This window comes from Leiobunum rupestre, chromosome 8, assembly GCF_980474605.1.
Source record: "Leiobunum rupestre chromosome 8, qqLeiRupe1.1.hap1, whole genome shotgun sequence".
Classification (NCBI taxonomy): domain Eukaryota; kingdom Metazoa; phylum Arthropoda; class Arachnida; order Opiliones; family Sclerosomatidae; genus Leiobunum; species Leiobunum rupestre.
In genome coordinates, this window is record NC_143391.1 from 41638136 (window position 1) to 41664093 (window position 25958).

Sequence of the window (25958 nt, forward strand, 5' to 3'; positions counted from 1 at the left end):
TCTAAGTTATTATAGAAAAAATCGTGAAGCAAACAGAGATCATTAACACGGTGTCGAAGATGTACGGGATTGGAGACGACGGCGCCAGATTGGGCAACAGAAATCCAAGTGGGGAAGAATTAGTGAATTATATAGGGAACGAATTAGCCTAGGAGAGCGGAAGAAAATAATACCAGTAATAGAGCGAATTTTCTTCGAAATTTTGTTAACGTGACTCGAGAATTATCTTTTAACACCGACAAATGCTCCGTCTTACACTTAGGAAGGAATAACCCCAATCACACATTTTATTAGGGATGCCCCAATTAACACCACTCTCTCTGAACGCGATTTAGGCATTATTGTGGATCCTTCTCTGAAATTCAATTCGAGTCAGCCCAGAGAACAACAGCGTTAAGGTTAGATTGAAGACACAGACAATCGGGAGAGGATTTGATACAATGAAATAATTTAGTGTCATCCGCAAAGAGCTCAATGAGCGCATCATTGACAACATCAGTACGATTACACAAGCTTACTTGTTAGTAATCTGTAAACTTGTACTAATAAATATTTAAGTTTAATCATCTTTAGAAAAATAAGAGGGCAATGTGCAGAATAGCCCCCCCCCCTATTATTTTTCGTTTCTTTTACGATTTATTGATAGCATTTTTTACGCTGAATTTAATGGTGTATTAATTATTATCCGCAAACATGTAAATAAAAAGTTATCGGAAATTTGAGATTTCACTGTAATTATACGCAGATTTCACTGGCTGTTCTATACTTCTGCCCCCGAGATAGAGTAGGACACAGGAAAACAAAATTTCATTTTGGTCTATACTAATTGAACACCAATTAATTATTTCGGCCAATGTGAAGAATTGAACATCAATTAATTATTTTCGTTTTCCGCGTATTGAGCACTTGAAAACGTTATCGGGAATTTGGACAATACTTGATGCGTTATGGCTAGGTACTGTCCTCTAGGTCGCGTTATAGACGGCCCATCGTGATAGCAAGAATGGGGTTGGGGTGGCGCCGTGCGCCCCCAGCGCTCGAGCGAAGTGAGTGCGCGGCGCCGTCAGGCGCCAATATTCTGTTTTCGATTGCACAAGTTGATATGTTTTTTCTCACTTTGTCACTGTTGTGCATTAATTCTTGTGTTCCAAGTGCTAAAAACGCGGAAAACGAAGTACTTTAAGGTACATATCATTTACATATTCAGATAACACCCAAATCCTTTATTTGGAAGAGTTAAGTATAGTCTACACACTTATTTCTACGTCATGTAACCTACTACCACTACCAATTTCATTTTCAGTATTACTACTTAGTACACACCAAACGTACTTTTTGATTTCACGTGTCCTGCTCTATCTCGGGGAAAAAGAATAGAGCTGGTACAAAAAAACATTATCCTTTAAATAATGGTCCCAACGCATTTATTTATTTCCATCCAAACACAATTATTTGCATTTTATAGTAAAATCTTTGCACAAATAAAAATCACAATTTAATTTTTTGGTTATGGAACAAAATATTAATTTTGTTATTTTTTGTACCCATTATTTTGAAAGCTATTTTCGCTAACAATTGATAATTTAAAAATAAAACATTTTGAAAGTCAAGGTCAAAAAACCAGTAAATAAGCCTATTAGACCCAAACATGCACAGATGGTGTCGCGAGCAAAAATGTAATTTAAAAATCACCCAATTATGTAATCACAGTTTTAAAAACAAAAAGGAATGTTTTAGCCAAAAGAAAACTTTTTGTATTCAACATTAAAAAAATGGTAAAATATATCAAAGGAAATTTGAATACAAATTTCGGGGTGTTACAGAATTTAAGATAATTTTTTATTAACAAAATATTTAAAAAAACCCTAATAGGCACAATTCAACACGTTTAGAAATCTTCAGTTAGTACCACAGAAAATAAAGGGTTTTTAAACTTGAAAATGTGTATTTTTCTAGTAATTAATTTTCTACGATACACCAATATTTACAATTTTACGGCGAGGCTGGTTTTATAGTTTTTAAACTAAAATTTTAATAGTTTGGCAAAATAGCAACTTTGAAAATTTAGTTAATGAAAACCGGATTTTCTTTTATACACTAAAGACAGCTATTTATAGACTTGTAAGTGTCTGAAGTATTGATATTCATTCATAGCAACTACGATATTTATAATTATAGCTGTTCTTAGGTTAATAGGCAATTGCACTTACTTACAAAGTACACGCAATCTATAATTTTAATCTGTATATTCATAATATATATGGACTATCTTAAAACAGACTGCCCAGAGTTAACGTGGAAAAATTGTCCTATATTTCTGGAATTTATAAAGATTTGTGGAATAAAGGAAAGAATACTTACACAAACTTATCAATTTAAATTCTAAGCGCAAGTATTACCAATTCACCAGAGCTGGTATTAACTCATAATAAATAAATCATTTCTTTAAATAAAAGTAGCCGTTACAAGGGATGTTCGTTGTGGATTTGACTCCAAGGTAAATTCTATCAGGAAATTATATACATATACCAGAATTTTCTGGTTCTATTAAGTTATTTTAATTTTTTTTTAAACAGAAATGCAAAAGCAAATGCACAGGAATTTATTTACAAAAGTTATTAAAACTGGAATAAATTTGTTAAAATAAAATCACAACCAAAGAGGAGAATTAAAAAAATAAATAGTCTCAAATGGAATGTAATTTTATCAGTGAGAAGGGAGGGACGAATTTCTTCTCTTTTTCAATTAAATCTCTCCTCTCCAAAATCACTGAAATCTGGGGATGTTTCATTACTCACCCTCAGTCTCCACACAGAAATATTGTTGTCACTAAAATAAAATGCTACCATTAACTATTTTGGTGCTTTGGCACTTCAAAGAGTAGGCCTAAAAGCTTTTTTCCCTATTCAAGCTAAGTTTTCATTTAAGGATTTTTCATATAGGTTTATAAAAAAAAGTGAACAGTTTTGTTAAAACATTATCGGATTAGAACTAACTCTGAAAATGACAAAACAATGAATATGATGTTCATTTACGTTAGTGAAATTTAGAAAGCCAAGAAGTCACGCCGAAAGGTGTGTATTGAAATGATTTGTGCGAGGTCTGAGAGAGACAGAGTGGGAAGAAAACAGCAAGACACCCATGCGATTCATCAGTGGGACAAAAAGACAAAAACACACAAGCTACAAAAACTAATATTAAGATTACGAGTTAATTAGGAAGAGAAAGAGACCTCCGCCATTTGGTTTCTAAAAGTCAAGATCGAAAGTTGAGAAGCTAGACTTCCCAGAAGGCGGATTCCATATTTTAATATCAGATTCACTGAAATTATGAAAGGAAAAAAATTGGATGATTTTAATTAAGAAATTATCATGGCTAATGCAAAATTACGAGCCTTAATGGCATGCTACACTAAAAGATCGGAGGATAGCAGCATGTTACTTTAATAATTGTCGATAGAAAAACGGATTTTACTCTAAGAAGCGATAAGAAATTAATATAGCTCTTACTTGGAAGCAGTGAAAATAGCTGAAGAATTAGTTGTAACTGCATTAATGGGAGCAATATGGGCTCTGATTTCGGCCATCTGCTGACATGTATCCGTGGACCAGAACTTGAGATAGCCTCCTCGACAACCACTGAGAAGAACATCACCAGAAGGCAAGAAACTCAAAGCACAAATCCAATCTTTATGGGCTTGATTCAATGACTATTTAAGTATTTATAAGCAAAATATGACTTAAAAAACTAGTTCACTAACTGAAAAAATCATCTGTAAAAGACTGACCTGTACTAAACTATTATTTGAAAGATCCCACTTCTTAATGCACATATCCCTTGACCCGGAAAACAGATAATCTCCGCAAATAGCCAAGGATTGAATCCCATCATAATGAGGTGGTTCGAGATTTACTTTTGGACTGTGAATGCCACCCACTCCATCAACAACGCCAAAGACTTTAATGTAGTGATCTTTGGATCCAGTCACAACCAAATTGTTGTCCATTCCAATATCGTCTACTGCCAAGCACATGACTGCGGCTTGATGGCCACCACTAAGTCGACCAATACAAGAAAACCTTCAAAAAATGAAATGGACACCTTTAAGTTTTTAAAATTATTATGCTAATTACCATCTTACATTTTGAGGTCCCAGATTCTCACTATATTGCCCGCTGCTGAATACAGGGTGGTTCCGTAATGGTTTAAGGCAATATCATTGATTTGAGTTTCGCCAACTGACATTTGGGACGTTCTGGAAGGAGTTTGGAGAACAATAGGGCCATTTGTCGTCGCCCCTGATGAAGTGAGAGTTTTCACACATCTCGCTGGGTTCTCACGCACATCCCACACTTTAACGAAAGCAGCCGAAACGCTAAACGCCAGCCTTGTATATTCACAATATTTAACAGTCACAACATTGTTCGGATGACCACCAAGACTTTGAATTTCTTGACCAGTGTGCAAGTCCCAAATTTTAACAGTGCGATCTAAAAAATAATGAATGAAATTTCATTTTATTCATGTTTGGAAAAAAACCCGGTTTTTCGAGGTTAAACTACTGCACTGTATATTATTCCTATTCTTATCTTGTATTTTCATTGATTATACTGTGCATTTTTTTCTTTTTTTTTTCGTCTAAATATGATCCAATCTAATAACCGTTATAAAAAGGGCTTACAAGTCAAGATGACTTAGCCCTATTTCACTTTTGTAAACTAAACTTAAGAAATCCAATAAACTTGAACTTGAACTTTTGGTTTAAATCAGGTTTTTTAACACTGCTTTATTTTACTGAGGCCTTTTTTCCGGAAAACTTTAATCATTTTATTTTTTTCGGAAAAATAACGAGTCTAATATTGTTTGCAAATTTAAATAAAGCTACATTTTCGCCTCATTTTTCGAATCTAAAAGTAAAACTAAACCTCTACACTAGCTTTAAACTGATTAACAATGTAACACTACTAATGTTTTGTAGTATGTTTACTGTTATTAAACATTTTAATGGGAATAAAAAGTTAAACATTAAAAACCCTTAAAAAAGTGATTTATGTTTCAATTTTGTATTTTCCGATTTGTGTAAAATTTTCCGCAATTCATTTTTCCGGAAAATTAACAACTCTAATTCTTATCAAAAAACAGTAGATAAAATAAAGTGAAATATAGGATGAAGGGTACATGGCGACAATGTTTTCGGGTTACATACTACATAAGAGAACCCAAGGAATTTATAGGAAGGTATTGAAAATGTAATCATTTCGGTAAGAAAATGTACAAACATTTTGGAATAATTTTTAGATAATTAAAAAAACCAAATTATTAAAAAACCCATTGGTTTTTTTAAAAAATCACTTGGTTTAAACCGAAGGGCAGGCCACTTCCATTTTGGGTGCGTCTTAATCATAGTAAAATGATTAAATCAGGGTAATCAAGATTTAATCAATCTAATCAAGATTTAAACGAGATTTAATCCTTCTAATCACAATCTTATCTTTATGATCAGGATTTAATCATTTTAATCAGATTTAATCATAATTGGTCAAATCGAGATTTTTAATTAAAATCAAAACCGAAGTACGATAATTTAATATTGAGTATTAATATTGATGGTTCTATTGCAATTGTGTTTGATTCTCGTTCTAATTTCTAATCGCGATTTAATCATACTAATCAAGATTTAATCATACTAATCAAGATTTAATCGGTTCAATCAGGTTTAAATAATTTTAAGCATATTTAATCATTTACTCATGATAAAGCATTTTAAACATTCTAGTCGTGATTAAACTTGATTTAATCAATATAATTGTTATTAAATTGAATTTAATCAAAATAATCACATTAAATCGCATTAAATCGCATTTAATCTTTCGAGGGGTGCGTCGTTAATCAAGGAAGTGACCTGCCAACCCTGATTTTATTTATTACATGTAAAATACATATAGGGGAAATTACCTTTAGAACTACTGAACAAAACATCGTCAGTAGCTGTAACAGACAAAACGGCTTTGCTGTGACCCTCAGCAATGTGAGTACATACCAATGGTGCTGATTTAGGTGGAGTTCTTCCCTGATAGGATGCAATTACTCCCCTGTAGATTAAAATTACAGAAATTCTTATGGCATGCCAAGCACAAACCATTAAGAAGGAAAAAACAGGTGTGAATAAGGTAACTTTTTTAGTGGTATTAGTACCTGTCTGGTTTATTAGTTTTCTTAATGCCACTGGTTAGCCTAGAGAAGACATTGTCATCACGCTGAATGTTACGCCGGCTACCAGTAGGAGAGCCTGGCGGGCTATAATCGGATGCTGTAGTATCTCTAAGCAAATCAGAAAAACAAACACTGGCGCAATTAGCGGGGCCATTCCACGACATATCAGCTATCATTTATCGCTCAAAAATGAGAGCCAAATGCAGCTTTAAACTCGAGCCAATTTTGAAAAAGCCTTACACGGAATTCTGTCTAGAAGGAGGAGAAGGAGGATAATTGTTTGCGTTTCCGTAATTTTTGCGCCTTAAGGAAGGAGACACATCAGGATAGCCATACATTTTTCTGCCTAGCAATGGCGATGGTTCGAGTTTAGGCTTTCCGACCATCTCCCTAATCAATTTATTTGAGTTAAATCATGCATTTTATTAGTTTTCAGTTCACACTTTCAACAAATTTTGAGCAAAAAACCAAAATATTCTCCAGCAATGAACTAGTTTCAAGAGCAATAAAAAATTTTGGTAACCTGAGAGATCCAGGAGCACTCGTAACTCTGTGCATATTGATTGAATCTTGAATTACGCTGATATTCATGGGTGGCGGAGGCATCAAAATGCGGTCCAGGGTTTCCTTAGGACAACTGGCTGTCATACAAGCTGGAATTCCACTCATAGCTGAACTGCTTTCCGGAATATTTTGAAGAGATTCTACTCTGGACGCTGCAGCTTCCATGCCACTATCTCGCGGGTAAAGTAGATCCTCAGGTGTTGCTGTTTTACGCCTGGCCTAATGAAACCAAAATATTCATAAATAAATTAAAAACATAAGTCTATAATTTTATTCCGTAAGAATGTCTCTTTGAGGAATAATTTTACTGAGAGATAATCACGAAGTGACAGCAGATAAAAAAAATCTCATGGAAAGAATTGGTCAAAGGTTTTGTAAAACAACTTTTTGAATGGGAATAGAACATAATTTTGGAATAATATTATAGACTTTTGTTAAATGTAGAAACCAACCTTATTTCTCCTGGCAAACTGATTAGTACTGCCACTTTGTTGAGATTCCACTACACTGCTATATTTCCATTGCACAAATAAAATAATCGGAGAGTGGGCCGTAGAATAAACAAAGTAAAAACAGAGCAAAGGAAGTTGGGGGATAATTTGGCAGTGCAAAAGCAAATTATGATCCTATGGGTTTAAACCCAAACCAAGAACACAAAAAGAAAATCAACAAAACTAGCTAAGAAAGTAAAAAACACAACACTATAGAATGAAAAAATAAGAAGAAAGGATTGTAAATAAGAAAAATATAATACCACCGTTGGTAAAAGAATGATTGAAAAAATTTCATTTAAAGAAAGCAAGCAGCATGCGGATATTGAGGAAAAAAATAAAGGGAAACCAATCAGAAAACTGAATAAACCCAAAAAAAACATCACAATGATAGGTTATGACAGATTAACGTAATATTTAGGGACAGAGGCTAAAATTTAAGTTTGGATTGGTAGTTAAAATTTCCGCAAACCAAAATTTGAGTCACAAAGCTCAAGGACTAAAAGAAATCTAATTTCTATCACCAACACCAGGGGTAGGGACTATATAAAAAGGGCTTTTTTACCTATCAACAGGTGATACTGATCGTGAAGATGAGGCACTTTCAAACCCATCTAATGGCATGTGAAAAAAATGTACTAATTTTAAAATATAACTATAAAAGCAAAATAACTGAACTAACCTGGGTCTGCCGATGGTAAATATACATTATAAGCATCCTCATTGTTTTGATGAAGTAGATGTTGTAACAATTGTTGCTGTACAGAATTACTTTCTACAACTTGTTGCAGTTTTGCTTCAAGCTCTTTTACGCACGAGTCTTTTTGAGCAGCATTGAAACTCTGACTGATTGCCATGTTCAGCAACTTTTCAATCATGTAACTCGCTTCCTCGAACTTCATGTTATTAATTAGGTTATTGGCATCCAAGGCGCTCATATCATCTTTGGTGTCTTCAATTTCTGCAATGCTACTTTGACACTCATAAATATTCTCCCTTACATAGTCAATATTCGCTCTGAGATTATCTATTTGCTCCTCCAAATCTCTTATGGTGTCAGTATCCTAAATTGATATTATTTTCTTAATACTACAAACATAAAAAACATGTCACAGAGCAATTATGCAATTCATAACTCAACCAAAGAACTTGAATTTTGTATCAAGGAGGGTTGCCACAGTTTTTACAGATTCAAATTTCCTTACTTTTCCAGGTTTTCTCTGACCATCTCCAGAGATTTTTCCTACTTATTTTGTGCTACAATTTTGTATTTTTAACCTTTATTTTAGTGAAGGTTTCCTATTTGCAACAGAATTAAATTCCCTGATTTTTAGACCCATATTCAAATTCCCAGACTTTTCCTGGCAACCCTGTCAAGTTAGATTGATGGTGATAAATACTGTAGCCATGGACATGCAATATTGCACGTCAGTGCGGTAGCCAACATGGTCAGTGGCAGCCATATTGTTTGTAGGCCAAATGGCCAGGCCCTTATCTTAACAGGCCTAACTCCCAAGGGCAACAGTAGTGGCGCCAGTGTGGCATTAATATAAAAGGAGATAAGCAGAGGCAGGGCAGAGAGAGAACTCCCAGCTGGCCTGCTAGTTAAGCATAGTATTTCCCCCCAGTGGCTGCAAGGTTACATTCTCTTCCCTTCGTGGGAATATCTAAGAAGTATTGGGAATATCTAAGAAGTATTCGTATCTTATTATAATAGGATAATTATTGTGTAGTCCCAACAACCTTCTAGAGTAAGAGCGGCTATAATACAAGTCTCAAATTTTGATTTACATATTAGTGTTGAAAAAGACAATTGGTGTTTTTATAAATTTATGTGGCCTTGTTTGAATGAAGCTACTACGTCACAACTTTAACTTTGGTAATATAAGCACACACTTAGGGCGAGAGAAACCTTGGATTTTCATGTGCGTGTGCAAACCGTGCATGTCAAAACTATTCTACTAAAGCTATGACATCGTGACATAAGAGCAACATAAAAACCAGTTCAGCAAGTGTAGCTGAATTTATAAAAAGAACTATTGGTTATATATTTTTGGTAGATTACGATAAGTTTTACTATAGATAGTAATGGATACACTTACACATAAAGATAATAAAAATACTAACTTTTCCATCTTGAATAGCTTTCTCTCTTTTCCTAGCAATTTTCTCTAAAATTCTACTAAGCTTTTCACGTTCCTAAAAATATATAATTCAAGATTAAAACCATGTAAATATTAAAGAGTTTAGGAATACAAAAGGACAGCATACATGTAGCCAGCGATCCATATCTCGTTCAACGTTATATACACTTTGTTTACTGAGTACTAATTTGGTTATCTGGAAATATAACCAGATAATTAATATAATTTTCAAAAACTTCAATAACTCATTGGCGTAACACTTGCATTCTTCTCGAGATTCTGCCACTTATGTTTGGCTTGTTTGGGTGAAAACGAGTGTTTTCTCTTTTCATAAAAAAATGGTGATGAGATATTCGAATGACCAACTCTTCCAGCTACTTTGTCTGACATGGGCTTAGCCATTCTCTTTAAGGCATTCACTTCGTCCTGTTTCCGTCTGAGTATATTTTCCTTCAACCTTTTTTCTGTTTCTAATTTTCTCAGCTGAATATCTTTTTTGCGACTATCCTTCTTAATCTGCTCCATTTCTTTCAACCTTCTTTTCTCTTCAAGCTTGTGTTTGGATGATGCCTCTTTCATCTGTTTCATCAAACGGACTTTTGTTTTCTTCATTTCCAAAACCTCATCTTTCAATTGTTTCATTTGTTGTTCATACTTTGATTGAGTTCTCATCAACTGAGCATGTTCCTTTTTGGCTGCCTGCATCTTCTTCAGTTCATTTTGCAAAGTGGACAACTTCTTCTCAAACTGTTCTTTGACTTTCTTCACTTTCTCTTCGCCCTGATTTTCTTTACCAATGTTCAAATTGGACAACACTCTGTCTCTTTCCAGTTCTGTTTCTTTAATTTTCATTTGAAGTTGAGTTAATTTCTCTTCGTAATGATGGCGCATGGTAATTAGCCTTCTTTGACTTTGTTCCAACTCCATAATTAACTTCTCCTTGATCGTAATCTCGCACGTTAAGTCCGCCAAGTCTTCATGAATGCGCTCTGTAAAAATGAATAAGGAATCAGCCATTAAAGTTTGAAATATTACATACACTAACATTCAATGTTACCTTTGTCCTCTTCCCCCTCAGAATCAGAACTTTCATCCTGTTCATCAACCCCATTAACCTAATTAATAATTATAATTCATGAGTAAGATTTAAGTAATACAACTAATTTTTAAAGAATTACTAAAATTACATCTTTGTCTTCATCTTCGTCATAGTCTCCAACCATTTCGCTCTCATCCTGTTTCTCTTCTTCTCCATCACTGGCTCCACCTTCCGTCATAGTTGATGTTACCATTTCATTTCCACCTGCTTCATGCATCACCTTCTTTGTTTTCTTCTTAAGTTTCCTCACATCTTTCTTAGCATCTTCCAAGACTTCAAACACCGTTTGATGTTCACTTTCAATAATATCGTAATGGCCAGACATAGCGACATTTGTTGGACTAAGCATAACCCTGGATTGAGATCTTTGAGCATTTCTCCTCAAAATAGCACACATTTCTTCAGATTCCATTAATTTCGCCCTAATGTCCTCCACTTCTTTTATATAACCCTGAATCATTTCGGTTATGTCGGACTTAGAACCATCTTCCGATGTAATCCAAGCTCCTGCCTGTTTCTCAGCCAAAAGTTCAGAGTTTCTGACAGTTAACCTTTCGACAGTTTCTTGGAGAGCCTTAATTCTGCTTCTTAGGTTATTATTTTCCGTCTGAAGCATAGTGTTTTCGTGGAACATGTCATTAATTTGTTCGCTACCGTCTTCACCCACAATACGTTTTCCTTGTTTATATTCCATAAGCTCCAATTCCAGCCTCTGTATTTCTTTTCTAAGTAGAGAAATTGTTTGACTGGACTTGTCCTGATTAAGCATGACTCTGTTCTTAATGTTTTTAGCTCTATTTGCATATTTCAGGGTATTTAAAGTCTCCATAAAGTCACGATCAGAAGGGGAGACGCAAGCGATCATTAAAGTTCGACTAAAAAAAATTATGATAATAAATTGAAAATTAATACAAAGAAGATTCAAGAACAAACCTATTTCCACCCAAGGAATCTTGAAGTAATCTTGTGAGCTTAGAATCTCTGTAGGGTACATGCGAAACTCTCCTAGATTTATCACCAAGTGCAGAAATCACATTTCCAAGGGCAAGCTTCAATAATTAATGAAATTTATCTTTAGCAATGTTACATAAAAATGGATAAATAACAAAATGAATCTCACCAAACCGCAGTTTATGGAAATGCCTTCCTTGGCTCTTTCACCCGTAGCACCAGTTCTTTTTAAACGTTCGGAACCAGCCAAATCAACAAAATGAAACTTGGCAGTTAAAGTTTCAAACTCATTTAAACCTGGCTCCTGTTCTGGCAACGTTTCTTGGAAGTTTTCATCTTCCATATCACTTTCCGCTTTTCTACAACTCTATAAACAAAAAAATAATAAGATAGTTTTAATTAAACTTCCGTTTGTGTTTATTTACTTCAATTTTAACTATCCTTTGCTGCTTGACATGTAGAGTAAATATTGCATGAGATCTGGAGGATTGGGTGTTCATTTGTGTGCTACCAGTTGTTCGAGAAAGAGCTCCCATTTTTAAACACTGTAGAGTCTATAGAAAAATATCATTACAAACTGGATGGAACTGAATATTATGAGCACGTTACAAAAGTACCTCTTCCACATTAGTGACACTTCTGGTCATAACACCCACAGTATAAATTCCTCCCCTGGCATCTTCGTGAATTTTAATATGCATTTTATTTCCCTAAAAAGTTCATAAAAACTTTAAAAACAAGTGTCAGAATACAAACCAAATTTTTTTTTTAAAATACCTTATCATCTAAATCACCACCCGTATTTAAAAGATCATTAATTTCTTCATTGTACAGCTATAAATGGTAAAGAAAAAAGAAATTTACTATATAATAATAGCACAAGTTTATGTTAAACATCATATTTAAGATAAGAGTGTTAGTTCCCTCTGCTCTCTATGCTCTTGGCCTCATAATTATAATGAGCTCATACATGGAGTTGTGCTGAGGAGTATGAACAAATATAATTTGTTTTTAGATTGAGTATTTTTATCACTAAAGACATCAATTCCTCATCATTCCACATATCAGTAATAAGTTTCACTTAACTGATGCACTTATGGAAATAGTTTTAGACTTATGCTAATAGCAGGTGAAATAATTCACTAAACCAAACAAACCTCCATAAACTGAGCATTAATTTTGAATTCTGGAGGAGGTTCCCCGATTTCAACTGCTTTTTTCTGTCTTTCAGTAATTCCTTTGAAGAGATGTTCAACAGCACGCGGAATTACTCCCCTTTCATCAGCTGTCATGTTGATATCAAATCCAGTTCCCATTGTGTAGGTTTTGCCTGATCCAGTCTGAAATAATGCATTTTATCTTAAAATTTATGTATACAGAATTTGGGGGGAAAGTTAATAAGATTTAGCACCTGGCCATAAGCTAGGACCGTTGCATTGTATCCTTCTAAACACCTGTAAAATTGAAATCAGCATTTACATACCTAATAATATACTTATAGTTAAAATATTGATTAAGATGAATTAATTTACCCTTCAATTAGAGGGCCAATACATGTTTCATAAACACTCTCTTGATACGAATTTGTGTCAAAAACATGGTCAAATGTGAAACCTTTATCTTTTCCTAAAACAACCTGTGGTTCTCCAGGAGTGACTGAGGTGCAGACATGACACATTTCAAGTAGTTCACGGGGAATTTGTGGTCGGATTCTATAATAAGAAATAAATTTGTGCTACAATTATTGTAGACTTAATTAAGAAATTTGATTAAAGTCAATTTCAGTGGTGTAAGTATGGTCGATTGTACATAATTCCTACCCCCAAACCTACAATACCCTGTAAAGATCCCCCAAAAAACATTTTGTTAAGTTTATGTGGCAAAAGCAGAGTAAGTAAGACCACCCAAACAGTTGCCTTGATGCATATGGGTAATAAAACTTTACAAACTGTACGAACAAAAAAACACATTCTGAAGGAGGGCTAATAAATTTGTACGTTTAATAGAAAATGGTATAAGAAAACAGATTTGTTTTAAATAATTTGTAGTAATTAAATGGCGAAAGGGTCATTACCTTCATTTAATTTTTCGCCATTTTTATCACAATACTTCACTCTCGTTTAACTAGTTATTAATGCAATTTTAATTATAGCTGTCATAACTTTTTACAAGGTCAGGGATTTGAAGAGCCTAACATCAAGATGGAAAAAAAATTATAAACATAAGGGTACTACAACTTTAGAGAAAATAGTCATTGTTTTATTTAGTAATGATAATAATTAGAGTATTTTCAACATTTTAGCCCAATTATAAAACCATAAGTCTATTACGTTCCATAAGTGTGTCAGTTAGTCAAAATAATGACTGATAGCCGAGTGATGGAATCAACATCACTCAAAAATATAAGCACCTCTAGCGAGAAAAATCCTCAACTTAAAAACCATTATAACACAGTGGCATGTGTAAAATAAATTACTCATACATTTCCATAGGAAAAATTTCACCTTGTTTCACATGGAACATAAAAATATGTGTAACCAAAATTCTTATAATCCTTGCGCTATAGATTGTTACAGTGCGGAAATCTGTGCTTTTCCAAAATACATTTCACTTACATTTTGCCGGATAAATTCTATGAACATTTTACAGCTATTATACCTCAACCAAAAAATCTTGAAGATCCCATAGATTGTAGTAGAAATGGCTCAACCTTTGCTCTTTATGATGTAACCACTTTGCAGAAATTATAAAATATCTTTCCCTTAACTCAGCCCCTGAGTGGGAGGGTATTCACCCTAAACCAATAAAATATATCACTGAGCTAATTTTATTGTCATTAGTTTTCCTAAGTACCTTTAGTGGTACTTATCCTGATAATCTAAAAAAAGCTTGTATTACGCCAATCTATAAAAAGATGATCGCAATAACCCTATATATTATAGGCCCATATCAGTGTTTTTACAAGGGGTTAAATTCATTTATGCAGATGACACAGTTGTAATACTTAGCCACCTAGTCCTTGAAGCACTTATTAAAATTGCAAATTCAGCCCTTAACACAATTAACGACTGGCTAAAAAGCAATGGACTAAAACTAAACGTATCTAAAACTGAATACATAATTTTTCATAACACGAATAAAAATACTAATTTGTGCATTTTAAAAATTAAGGTTTGTATTTTCCTGTTACAAATATCTTGGTGTTTGGTTCGACCAAAATTTTTCTTTCAATACTCACACTGAAGCGATCGAGAAAAAACTTAATTGCGCAAGCTACAAACTATTTCAATGTAAATTATTATTTCCCAGAAAAACTAATTCAAATATATTATGCCTTATTTTACCCGTATATCATTTATGGTGTGCAAATTTGGGGTAATACATCGCGAAACCACTTAAACTGATAACAAATTATACAAAAGAACGATAAGACATTTTTAATACAAATTGGTCATCACCAACTAAGCCATTAATTAATAGATGCAACCTTTTAAATGTAAATCAAATAAGATTATTTTTGTCTGAAATTCATCCATAACAATATAAATGGCCCAAAAGAATACTAAATAGTTCACAAAATAACAGAACTCCACTCCTGACTAACTATTAACACCATATTGTAGAAAATCCAAAAAATTTAACTCCATATTCTATAATGGATGCAAAAAATATAACAAGATATGCAAGAGATTAGATAATTGTTACTCAATGCTAAGCATAAAACGACAATTAAAAAGTATTATATTTGAAAGTATTCTCTGATTATTTAATATTATCCAAGAAAACAGAATGGTATCAATCCATGTCAAATCACCCAAGGTCCCCACGCCACCCCCTCTGATTTTAGTAAAACTTTCACCAAATTTAATTCCCGCATGTTTAATAAGAAAGCCAAAATTTCAGCTCCTTATTCATTATAGCTCTAAAGATACCAACTTTGAAATTTTCCCCTGGACGCAGACGCGGTTCTAGGGGGTGGCCATGGATTAACAATAACATGGGGTGGCCCAATGGGCCCATGCCCACCCATAAATTTATGATTTATATAAACTTCCAACGCCTTTTATTTCCTGAAGCGCTCCTGAAGTACGGGCCCACCTAGGAATAATTTTCTAGAACCGCGCCTGCCTGGACGCGGTCGAAATTTCAAACCTTTAAAGCATCCCGTTTTTAACTAAATATTTTTAAGGAACGGTTTCACTAAATAGCGGTTTTTGTTCCACAGATTTATTTAAACAATTTCCCAATTCCGAACTGTAGATATATTATCGGTGATGAATTGTAATAGGTAAAAAAGGGTCGGGAAACACGAAAATAGATGTAAAAGTTATTTATTGGTGAATGTGGCGTAACTTTCTATAAGTATTTTCATAAGTTACATAATAAATATAAGTATGACACTGAATGATATCGGTTAATGACAGTCTCTCACCGAGTGGTTGCGTAAGCAGCGTAATCTAAGGATTTGGAAAACGAAATTCGACTCTGCCTATTCTTTGGTGGCATTATATATCAGCCAAAACACATTTAGATCTCAAATTCAAAATGAAGTTCCGTCATAAACAAAATGAATGCATAAAATACGTTCCGATTAACTATTGGAGAGTTCTGTCTTTAGCCTGTAATGATGTACATGTATATTGACGAAACAAACTATCATGAAATATTTAAGAGTTTGATAGAATAGGTAGTTTCGTACTTGTGTATATGATGTTACTTATGGTATTTGCCTTATCTTTCCAGTGGTAATACAGTTTTCAGCAATTTTAGTTTCTCACCAACTTGAAATCGCAAGTAAAGAAGGCTTCGATTTTGCAATTTTCGAAAAAAGCCAATAATTCAAGTGTCGTATCTGCAAACCGTGACCTCATAATATATTTTAGATCTATTTTCGTGCTTCCCGACCCTTTTTTACCTACTACAAGTCATCACTAATAATATAATATCTACAGTACGGAATTTGGAAGTTGTTTAAAAATGTGGAACAAAAACCGCGATTTATCAAGCATCTTTGAAAACTTCTATAAAAAATAATACTAATTTTTTCCCAGTTGTTACACCTTATTTGTGGACTATACCAACTGTTATATCAAACTTAAAAATATCATCCTGGAAAGCGAAACCATTCCTTAAATATAATTAGTTAAAAACGGGATTTTTTAAAGGTTTGAAATTTCGACAGCGTCCAGGATAAAATTTCAAAGCCGGTATCTCTAAAGCTATATGGAATACGGAGCTGAAATTCAAATTTTTGATTTATTACTAAATAGGCGCGATTTAAATTTGATTTCACTAAAATAGGAGGGGTGGTTTGGGGACTTTAGGTTTATCCCGTTTTCTTGGATAATATTAAGAAAATCAGAATATTTTCAAATATGATACTATTGAATTGTCATTTTATGGTTAGGTTAGAGGAAGTAAAATTGAACTACAAACTTTGAAAATCTGTTTTAAAAAGTGTGAATCGTAATTTTTATAATTTTTTTATTTAAATATTTCCGTCCGGAACTACTCATTTCCAGAAGTCCGTGTTATTTTTTGTTTTTATTATTGGAGTGGCAGCATCCCTTTTATTGATAACTAGGGACCATAAAAAACGCTTTGGTTTCAGTCGCTACTCCGCCGAAGACCCACTGTCCTTCCACTCGTCCTTCTCTACGCTGAAACTAGTAACGCTCCTCTGCAAAATTTTGTTAAACTGCCCGCGGGCCCTCTTGCAAATTTTGGTATAGCACCCATCTTCGAAGGCAAGACGCGTGTTAAAATTATCGTGGTAAAATGCCAAAATATAATCATAAACCTTGGATTAATAATAGTAGTTCCTACCTGGATATATCACTTAGAAAAAAATCTGACCAACAAATGGATTTAACGTCGCCGAAGGGGTGCTGCTGTCGCTAACAGAGAATTTCCGAAATTCCCGTAACACGTAGCCTTCTAGAAGGCAGAACCCGTAACAAACACTTAGCAAATGCACGCGGAACGATACGCTCTCGTGCTGGGGGCGCGCGGCGCTACCCCAACCCCATTCTTGCTAATCACGATGCCTGTATTTTTCTCTACGAACCTTGAATCACGATGGGCCGTTTAGCATCGCGACATATTACCAAGAAACAAGTCGGCCCAGGCCGTAATATTAGTTCCACATCAGTGTATTAGAGTGGACAAATATATACACCCTTAGTAGACACAGGTAGGCAAACTAATACAAAAGCTAATGAGGCTACGTGATTTATTATCTTTTTATAAATAAATTGCCACCCTAAGTTAAAGGGCCCAGGCCGTAATATTAGTTCCACATCAGTGTATTAGAGTGGACAAATATATACACCCTTAGTAGACACAGGTAGGCAAACTAATACAAAAGCTAATGAGGCTACGTGATTTATTATCCTTTTATAAATAAATTGCCACCCTAAGTTAAAGAGTGGATGCCGCCCACCATCAGCTGACCCGGGTGGGCAAACTAATAAAAAATCTGTTGGGCCCATGTGATTTCCTATTGTTTGAAATAAAATTCACCATCCTATGTTAAAGAGTGGCCACCGCCCACCCTCATGAAATCAACTTTTTTTCCCGGTAACTCTCCCTTTAAGGGGGTTGGTCGGAGGGGGCGGAAATTAACGGCACTGCGTGCGCGTTAAAGAGTTCTATCGAATGAGACCAACTGTTTTTTTTCGGTCACTCTCCCTTTAATAAGAAAGTGCCACACTTATTTATTACTTCTGACCATACACGGTTTCGATAAGAAAGTGCCACACTTATTTATTACTTCTGACCATACACGGTTTCGATAAGAAAGTGCCACACTTATTTTTTACTTCTGACCATACACGGTTTCCATAAGAAAGTGCCACACTTATTTATTACTTCTGACCATACACGGTTTCGATAAGAAAGTGCCACACTTATTTATTTCTTCTGACCATACACGGTTTCGATAAGAAAGTGCCACACTTATTTATTACTTCTGACCATACACGGTTTCCATAAGAAAGTGCCACACTTATTTATTACTTCTGACCATACACGGTTTCCATAAGAAAGTGCCACAATTATTTATTACTTCTGACCATACACGGTTTCGATAAGAAAGTGACACACTTATTTATTACTTCTGACCATACACGGTTTCGATAAGAAAGTGCCACATTTATTACTTCTGACCAAACACGGTTTCGATAAGAAAGTGCCACACTTCTTACTTTTGACCAAACACGGTTTCGATAAGAAAGTGCCACACTTATTATCCCCAGTCCGACCCGCAGACCGCACCGTCAGCGGGGCCTCGCGATTCAGGGGCGAGGGGGAAAAATGACGGACGAAAAAGCCTATGTGATCCGACAAGAGAACGGAATATGGTTGTCCGCAAATCCCCAGTCCGACCCGCAGACCGCACCGTCAGCGGGGCCTCGCGATTCAGGGGCGAGGGAGAAAATTGACGGGCGAAAAAGCCTATGTGATACGAAAAGAGAACGGAATATGGTTGTCCGCAAATCTCCAGTCCGACCCGCAGACCGCACAGTCAGCGGGGCTTCGCGATTCAGGGGCGAGGGAGAAAATTGACGGGCGAAAAAGCCTATGTGATTCGAAAAGAGAACGGAATATGGCTGTCCGCAAATCCTCAGTCCGATCCGCAGACTGCACCGTCAGCGCTCTCCTGCCTTTACGGGCACTACTAGTTCACAATCTACTTGCCCCGCTTTTGAGTAAACGCAAAATTTCGTCCCGCCCCAATGGAAGAAAAAAACTGTTCAAGGGTAAAATTTCAAGCGAATGTATATTGAAGACGGCGTGGCTAGGTTGGTAGGCCGTGGGGTTTAATAGAGATTACGCGGCGAGCGGCTGTCTGTGTTCGAGCCCCGGCCAGGCCAAAAATATAAAATATATTAATAAATTATTTTTCGCAGCTCCATCTACCGTGTCGTCGCTTTTCCACAACAAACACACAAACAACAACACTTAACGACAATCCGTTCATAGCAATAGTCCCACTTCGATATATATATCTCGATGTGGAACTAAAAATAGAAAATACTTTGTCCCCGCCCATTATTGCACAAAACGGAAGATTTCGTGTATCCTACTATACCACAAACGGGGAAGTAACGCTAGACAACGTTAATGTTGGTTAATTTTCCAGAATTAATATCTCCGCGAATTTTAATTTCCGCAAAATATTTTTGACACAGAAAAGTTGAGAATCGTCTAGAGTATCAAAATTTTTATTTTATTTTTAAAAATCGCACATGCGCTAGTGTGTTGATATTCACCCAATGTTTTTACTAAATTGTAAATCTTAAAGGGCCTATAAGTCGCATGATGACTTGGCCCCTTAACAAATGCAAAGAACAAGTTTTTATTTTCTAATAAATTTGAATTTTAAATTTAACTTCAGTTTCCCAAGCTGATGATGCGTTTTTCGTCACGGAGTTGAAAGTGACGTAATTTACGTCATATACCGTGAAAAAGGTTTCATTAACGAAAATGCCTTGGTGGCACACTTTCCGAGTTATTATGTAATGTTTACATATTACGGAGGTCCTTACGAATTGGTCTGAACATCGAACGTTCAAACTTGAGAGAATTATTAATTTATGACCAAACGAAGACCGAACCCTTCAATTTCTATCGGACAAATTAGGCGCGTTTCAAAAAATTGATGAAAAGCGCTTATCCCAATAAATTAACAGAAAAAGCAAATAATTCGTGGTAATGATTGCGAAACGAGGGATTTGATCGATGATTACGAGGTGAATACTTTGTAAGACTAGATTAAGGTGGAAAAACGTACTAAAGAGAAACGATTAAGAAATTGAGCGGGTTTCGCGACGTGAAAAGGCGATCAGGATGCCCTTTTATGGGAAAGCATCCGACACTCGTCAACCTACGTCGAAAAAGAAGCGAAAAACCAAGGCGAAATTGTTTCGCGCCCACCCCAAATTCATCCTTTCGCAATTTTTCTAGATACCGCGCTTCGTAGGAGGGGGGGGAGGACATTATTCCATTAGCTAATCCGATTAAGTACCGAAAATTCGTTTTATGACATTGTAACCCCGTAGGCATGCCGCATAGGTTCGGAAAAATAAATGACGTCGCACCAGAAGTATATAACATTTCTTACGGGAGAAGTTATCTTCCATAATCATCCATCTGGGACAAAATTTAACCCCGCCTGCTCGACGCAGTTTTCAATGGGGGCGATTTTCCCTGCGAAACTGCGCGACACGACTGAAAATTTACCACACTTATTTCTCCGCCTACGGAGGTAATATTTAAAATATACTACAAAGAGATATTTACTTTTTGAGTTTTTGATAAACCATATTTTTTTGAAGACTTTTGTAAAGACGCTATAATCACAAATTACTCTTACCTATAAAAAATATAGTGCGCATCTTCTAAACCGTAAACGAATAACATAAGCTGTATAGGACGATGAATACTCTACAAGAAGTATATTATACGCTTCTGCTAAAATGAGCCCGGTTCGGTAATATTATATCACAAAAACGTCATAAAACGATGTAGCTTTTACCGCTATTTACGTAACAAGAAGTGAATACATTTTATAAAATCATAAGTTAGATAACAGTGAAAGTATGACACTTGGGTAATTTATTTAACACATCCAAAAATATCGAAATAATAATTAATAATAATAATAATAAATAATTCGTTCAAATCGTGGCTTGAAAAGGTAATTTCCGCGGTCCGAAAGATCGCCGCTGTAAGCAAATTTAGATGTTGAAATTTTAAAATAAATTTCAGATACGTAGTATCTTGTCTCTTCCTATATAAAATATTAATATTTTAATAGTGGAAGGCTTAGGGAAACTTAAAAGGCTTACCAATGACAACTAACAACTATTTTTGGAAAAATAAAGAATTTAAATGGAACATAAAATTGACTATCAACGCTCCCAAGTTATACGTGGAGTGAAGTCACCAATGGTATAGGGAGCCAACAGATCTACGTCACCCATGCCTTTTCCTATTTAAAAAAATTCTACCCAACATGGCGGCTACAGCCAACCCTACGGAGTGTTAGTTCCCTATTTAAGTATTGAAAATAATTTTATTCCCAGTTGATGGCGGCCACGGTTAAATCTACTTTTATTACGTCGTGGGATTTGAAAAACGTCACAACTCTTTAAAAATATTTTGATATCGCAAAGAGTTTTGTTAATAAAATAAACATTAATTTTCCGAGTATTATCGGATTGGCTGAGTTTGAGTTTGAGTTTGGATACCCAAAAGGAAAAGACACCTGAATTTTCTTTGCTCAGCTTTCAACAATTTGTCAGTGGCGATAAAGGTGCTGTTAACAAAACAAACGCGTTGACAAGGTCTCCTTCGTGTTTGCTGGGATTTGCAAAATTCCTTTCGCATACTAATTGTTACGTTACTTATGACAAAACGAGTGTCCCTGAAAACGATTCGAAACCCCCTCTCAATGAGTTGACCTTGCTAGGGTTACGCGAGGGAGGGAATCGTTCACCTGTCTTGGAAATTTCGGAGAGGAGGGTTCCTCTTCCGTAGTGGAAATGTGACGTTTAAGCCCAGTCACGACCATTATTAAACACGAACACGATTCGACCTCGATTTATCTCTCGGTGATTACGGCAGCGATGGGGTTGCTGAAGATGAAATTAGAACTAAATTATGCTAACAATCACGCGGGTTTTAGATACGTAAACAAATTTTAAGTATTTGCGTAATAAAGGGAGATAATGTTGGACTCTGTTACGAAGCCGGCAGGATATGTCTATTAATTCGAATTAATTTAAAAAAAGCGAAATTGAAGGGGAAACTTTACGGTAGCAAAACCGAGGGGTAAGACAGTCTCAGATAATCTGTACACCGAGTTCGTGCATTTAGCACTGTTAAAGGTACATATTTTCAAGAGTTCGCGAGTTCCATTTAGCACTGTCAAAGGTACGGCAGTGTACACAGAGTTCGCAGAGTGTCTTACCCCTCGAGCAAAACAGCGATCTTTACGCCATGATAAACACAAAGGTTGTTGCCTCGGCTTGAATGAACACGAGCCGTTACGGAGGGTTGGCATGACGTTAAAACATTAGCCAATTTAACTGGAGGGCTTTCCTTCGCCCCTTTTGTTCAAATAGGCTTGCAGGAAAACGCCGTCCAGTGAACGGAAATCGCGGTTATACTAAAAAAGGGAATTAAAAAAATATTTTACTTTTACTGGGAGTTTCATAGAAACTATAGGGAGATAACAGTTCTACGTCACACAACGTCACCCATGCATTCTCCTATTGAAAAAAAAATTCTACCCAACATGGCGACCACAGCCAAAGCTACGGAGTATTAGTTCCCTATAGAAGAGGAATAGCAGCTTAGTTTCAATAAGAATTTAAAATCTATCTCGAAATTGTAAAGCTTGGGTACTTCCAGTTAATATATATATTTTTCAATGTATACATCATAACATTGCAGCGAGTTAATAGGCCTATAATATTATTTTTGTGAATTTTTATAACTGTTTTAATTAACCTGGTACTATTCTATTTTTTCTAGTGTTAATTTTTTTAATTTTACCATATATGCGAGGGCTAGAGACTTGACCCTGTAACTCCATTTACATAAAATGGAAATAAATTACTTTGAATTTGAAATTGGTTGAGTTGCTATTCCTCTTTACAATTTTCCGTGGAATTTTCCCTAATTGAGAAAGAGAAAACTCAATGGGCCTAGCTAATTCTCCGGTTTTATTTTAGCAATTACAATAAGTGCCGAATCATCAATGAATGTGGTTATCTGGGTTCAAATATAAATCTCGCCAGACGACAAAAACAATCTTCGCTTATTCAATCGTCTTTATTTGGACTGTAACTTAACTAGTAACGAATTAAATACAAAACACTCGTCCTTGTTCTGAATTTGAAATTACATTAAACATAATCAACCGTGAAAATTAACCCTAATAAAAGGGTCTTATTCTTTCCAAAAACACTTAAAGAAAAAAGCGTGTTTCCTTTTTAAAAACTTTACCCACATTGCTTTAATTTGTATTTTTTATAACACTTTCTTAGAATCAGAATGTCTGATGATTATTTATGGAATAATATAAATAAAAAATTATTATGGAATAATATAAAAAAAAATTATTATGGAATAATATAAATAAAAATTATTATGGAATAATATAAATAAAAAATTATTATGGAATAATATAAATAAAAAATTATTATGGAATAATATAAATAAAAAATTATTATGGAATAATAAAAATTAAAATTATTATGGAATAATAAAAATTAAAATTATTATGGAATAATATAAATAATTTTTTTTATTAATTATGGAATAATATAAGTAAAAAAATTATTAATTGTGGGATAATATAAGTAAAAAAAAAATTTAATTATGGGATAATATAAGTAAAAAATTATTATGGAATAATATAAATAAATATTACTACGGAATAATATAAGTTATTTTTTTATTAATTATGGAATAATATAAGAAAAAAATTATTAATTATGGAATATAAATAAAAAAATATTATGGAATAATATAAAAAAAATATTGTGGAATAACAAAAAAATAATTAAATTATACACTGATGGGCCCCAGTAAAGAGTTATGAGTCAACTTTCCACAACTTTTGTCTTCTAACATGACAATAAAGAGTGCTTCTGTAAGCTATTAATATTGACGAAGAATATTGAGTAAGTATAATTTAGTGGATCAGCAGTAAAAAAAAATTATTGTTTGAGGTAGTTTCTTTAAATACAAATGTGACTTCAAAGGTCATTTCTGTACTAAGCAATTGTTTAATTGATCCACTTTCTACTGCTCAGTTTTTTGAGTTACACTACAAGCGACAACATTTCTATTAATATTTATTTTTTTAAACCATGGAAGCTTTTTAATTTAGTCCAATTTTACATGAAATTAATATCTTTCACTAACAGGGAACTCCTGAGAAGAAATAAACCATTAAGAGACTACTAAGCAAATAGTAAGAACTAAGAGTGCAAAATAGTCTTTAGGGCTATTTCAAACATGGTAGAGCATTACAAAACCTGCGTGCCTTTGCTGGGGAAAAATTACAACGTTGCCTGCAGATTAAAACTTTTTAAAGAACCGTAAATATTATCCAAAAATTCTGTAGGTCCAGAAAACTGAAAATAGGGTTAATCGTTGACAGTTCACTTGCAGTGGCATAGAAAAGGAGGGGTTTCCGGGTCCAGACCTACCCTTGGGCCTACCTTTGACTAAACTTAAATTCCACCTCCTTCTCCACCCCCTCTTAACATTCACATAGTTTGACCCCCCTTGACAAATTTCTGGCTACTCCACTGTTCACTTTTAATTAACTATATGAACATTCCCAATACACTCAAGTATTATGCTCGTTATTTAGATAGTGGTGTACAAAAATATTCTTACCTAACCGCCACTTTCACACTTGTATCATCTGCCATTGCAATCCTTGCAAATTGAATACTAATTTATGAGAAACTATTTGCACCTCGTATCATCAGATGCACTTAAAATGTTGAACTATCAGTCATGTTACAGAGCCACTAACTGGAATTATTTAAATAAATCTTTCGATCATACTATCTCACGCGAAATGACTAATTATAATAACTTAATTTAAACGCGAAAATCAATATCAACTAGGACTCTTTAGGCTTGCAGGCTGGGCTCCAGCCTGGCAGCCTCAGCAGCTCAACTCAGATACGTAACCGAGGCCCAAATCTTTGAAGTAAAACCGAAATAACGCGTTACGAGTCATTATCGTAATTAGTATCTACACTTTCAATCTAAGCGAATGCTGGTTGTCTAAAATTTAAATTCGAAATACGAGTCATAGTACTAAATGAAGTCAAACGATACTCTCCGCCACTAACTGAGATGCTATTTCCCATTTGTCAACAAACGCGACTGTGCATTTCATGATTTCATCCGGTTTAAAATTTATGTTCGTCCGCCCATTCTGATTCGATTTATTTTTTACGTCATTAATATAGTCCTTACGTCATGAAAACGTAGTCCGTTAATATAAATGTTTTTTTATGCTATGAGAACAACAGAAAATAATTATCTTCAGAGGCATTTAAATTTTTCTTGAGATAAATAAAATTCTGTATTATTCTTGAAAGAAATTTATTTTTCTTAAAAGAAATAAAAAGTTATAGTTTATTTAGCTCAAGCACGGCCGTCTCGAGATCTGCTTCGCGCTCATAGCGGCCCAGGCAAAGATTTCCTCTCCTATGTATTTCCGCGAATACCTTTTTTTAACACTAGGAGCGCTGTCCGAGCCCCCCCTTAAATGTAAAAAATCAGCGGGATATTTAATAGTTTTCTATGGCGGTAAATTCAACTAGTTAATCATTTTTGCATTGTTTTTCAAAAACTTCTGGAAAGTTTGGGATATACAACTTATTAGATAAAGATCAAATCATAAGTTTTCATTTAAAACATTTATTTAATTAAAGTAATATGCTTATATTGAGTTAT

At 34.6% G+C, this 25958-nt stretch overlaps 1 protein-coding gene across 4 annotated transcripts; it reads right to left on the reverse strand.

Moving 5' to 3' along the window:
• Window positions 1–1407: 1407 nt before the first annotated feature.
• Window positions 1408–25376, reverse strand: Klp31E (kinesin-like protein 31E). Of its 4 annotated transcripts, none has more exons than XM_090156823.1 (26): window positions 24882–25376; window positions 12995–13174; window positions 12874–12916; window positions 12620–12802; window positions 12240–12296; window positions 12080–12172; window positions 11888–12016; window positions 11632–11829; window positions 11445–11560; window positions 10600–11386; window positions 10470–10527; window positions 9677–10401; window positions 9540–9608; window positions 9396–9467; window positions 7951–8332; window positions 7834–7882; window positions 7230–7287; window positions 6737–6996; window positions 6454–6603; window positions 6196–6321; window positions 5956–6092; window positions 4142–4490; window positions 3788–4079; window positions 3510–3709; window positions 3208–3321; window positions 1408–2829 (listed from the first exon to the last, which is right to left on the reverse strand). In XM_090156823.1, the coding sequence occupies exons 1-25, from the start codon at window positions 24914–24916 to the stop codon at window positions 3249–3251; spliced, it is 4821 nt and encodes a 1606-aa protein (XP_090012949.1). In that variant the 5' UTR covers window positions 24917–25376; the 3' UTR covers window positions 1408–2829; window positions 3208–3248. The 4 variants fall into 4 exon arrangements, with proteins under 4 accessions (XP_090012949.1, XP_090012948.1, XP_090012951.1 ...); XM_090156824.1 differs by having other exon boundaries at window positions 2752–2829; window positions 3233–3321; XM_090156822.1 differs by lacking the exon at window positions 3208–3321 and having other exon boundaries at window positions 24882–25375.
• Window positions 25377–25958: the final 582 nt, after the last annotated feature.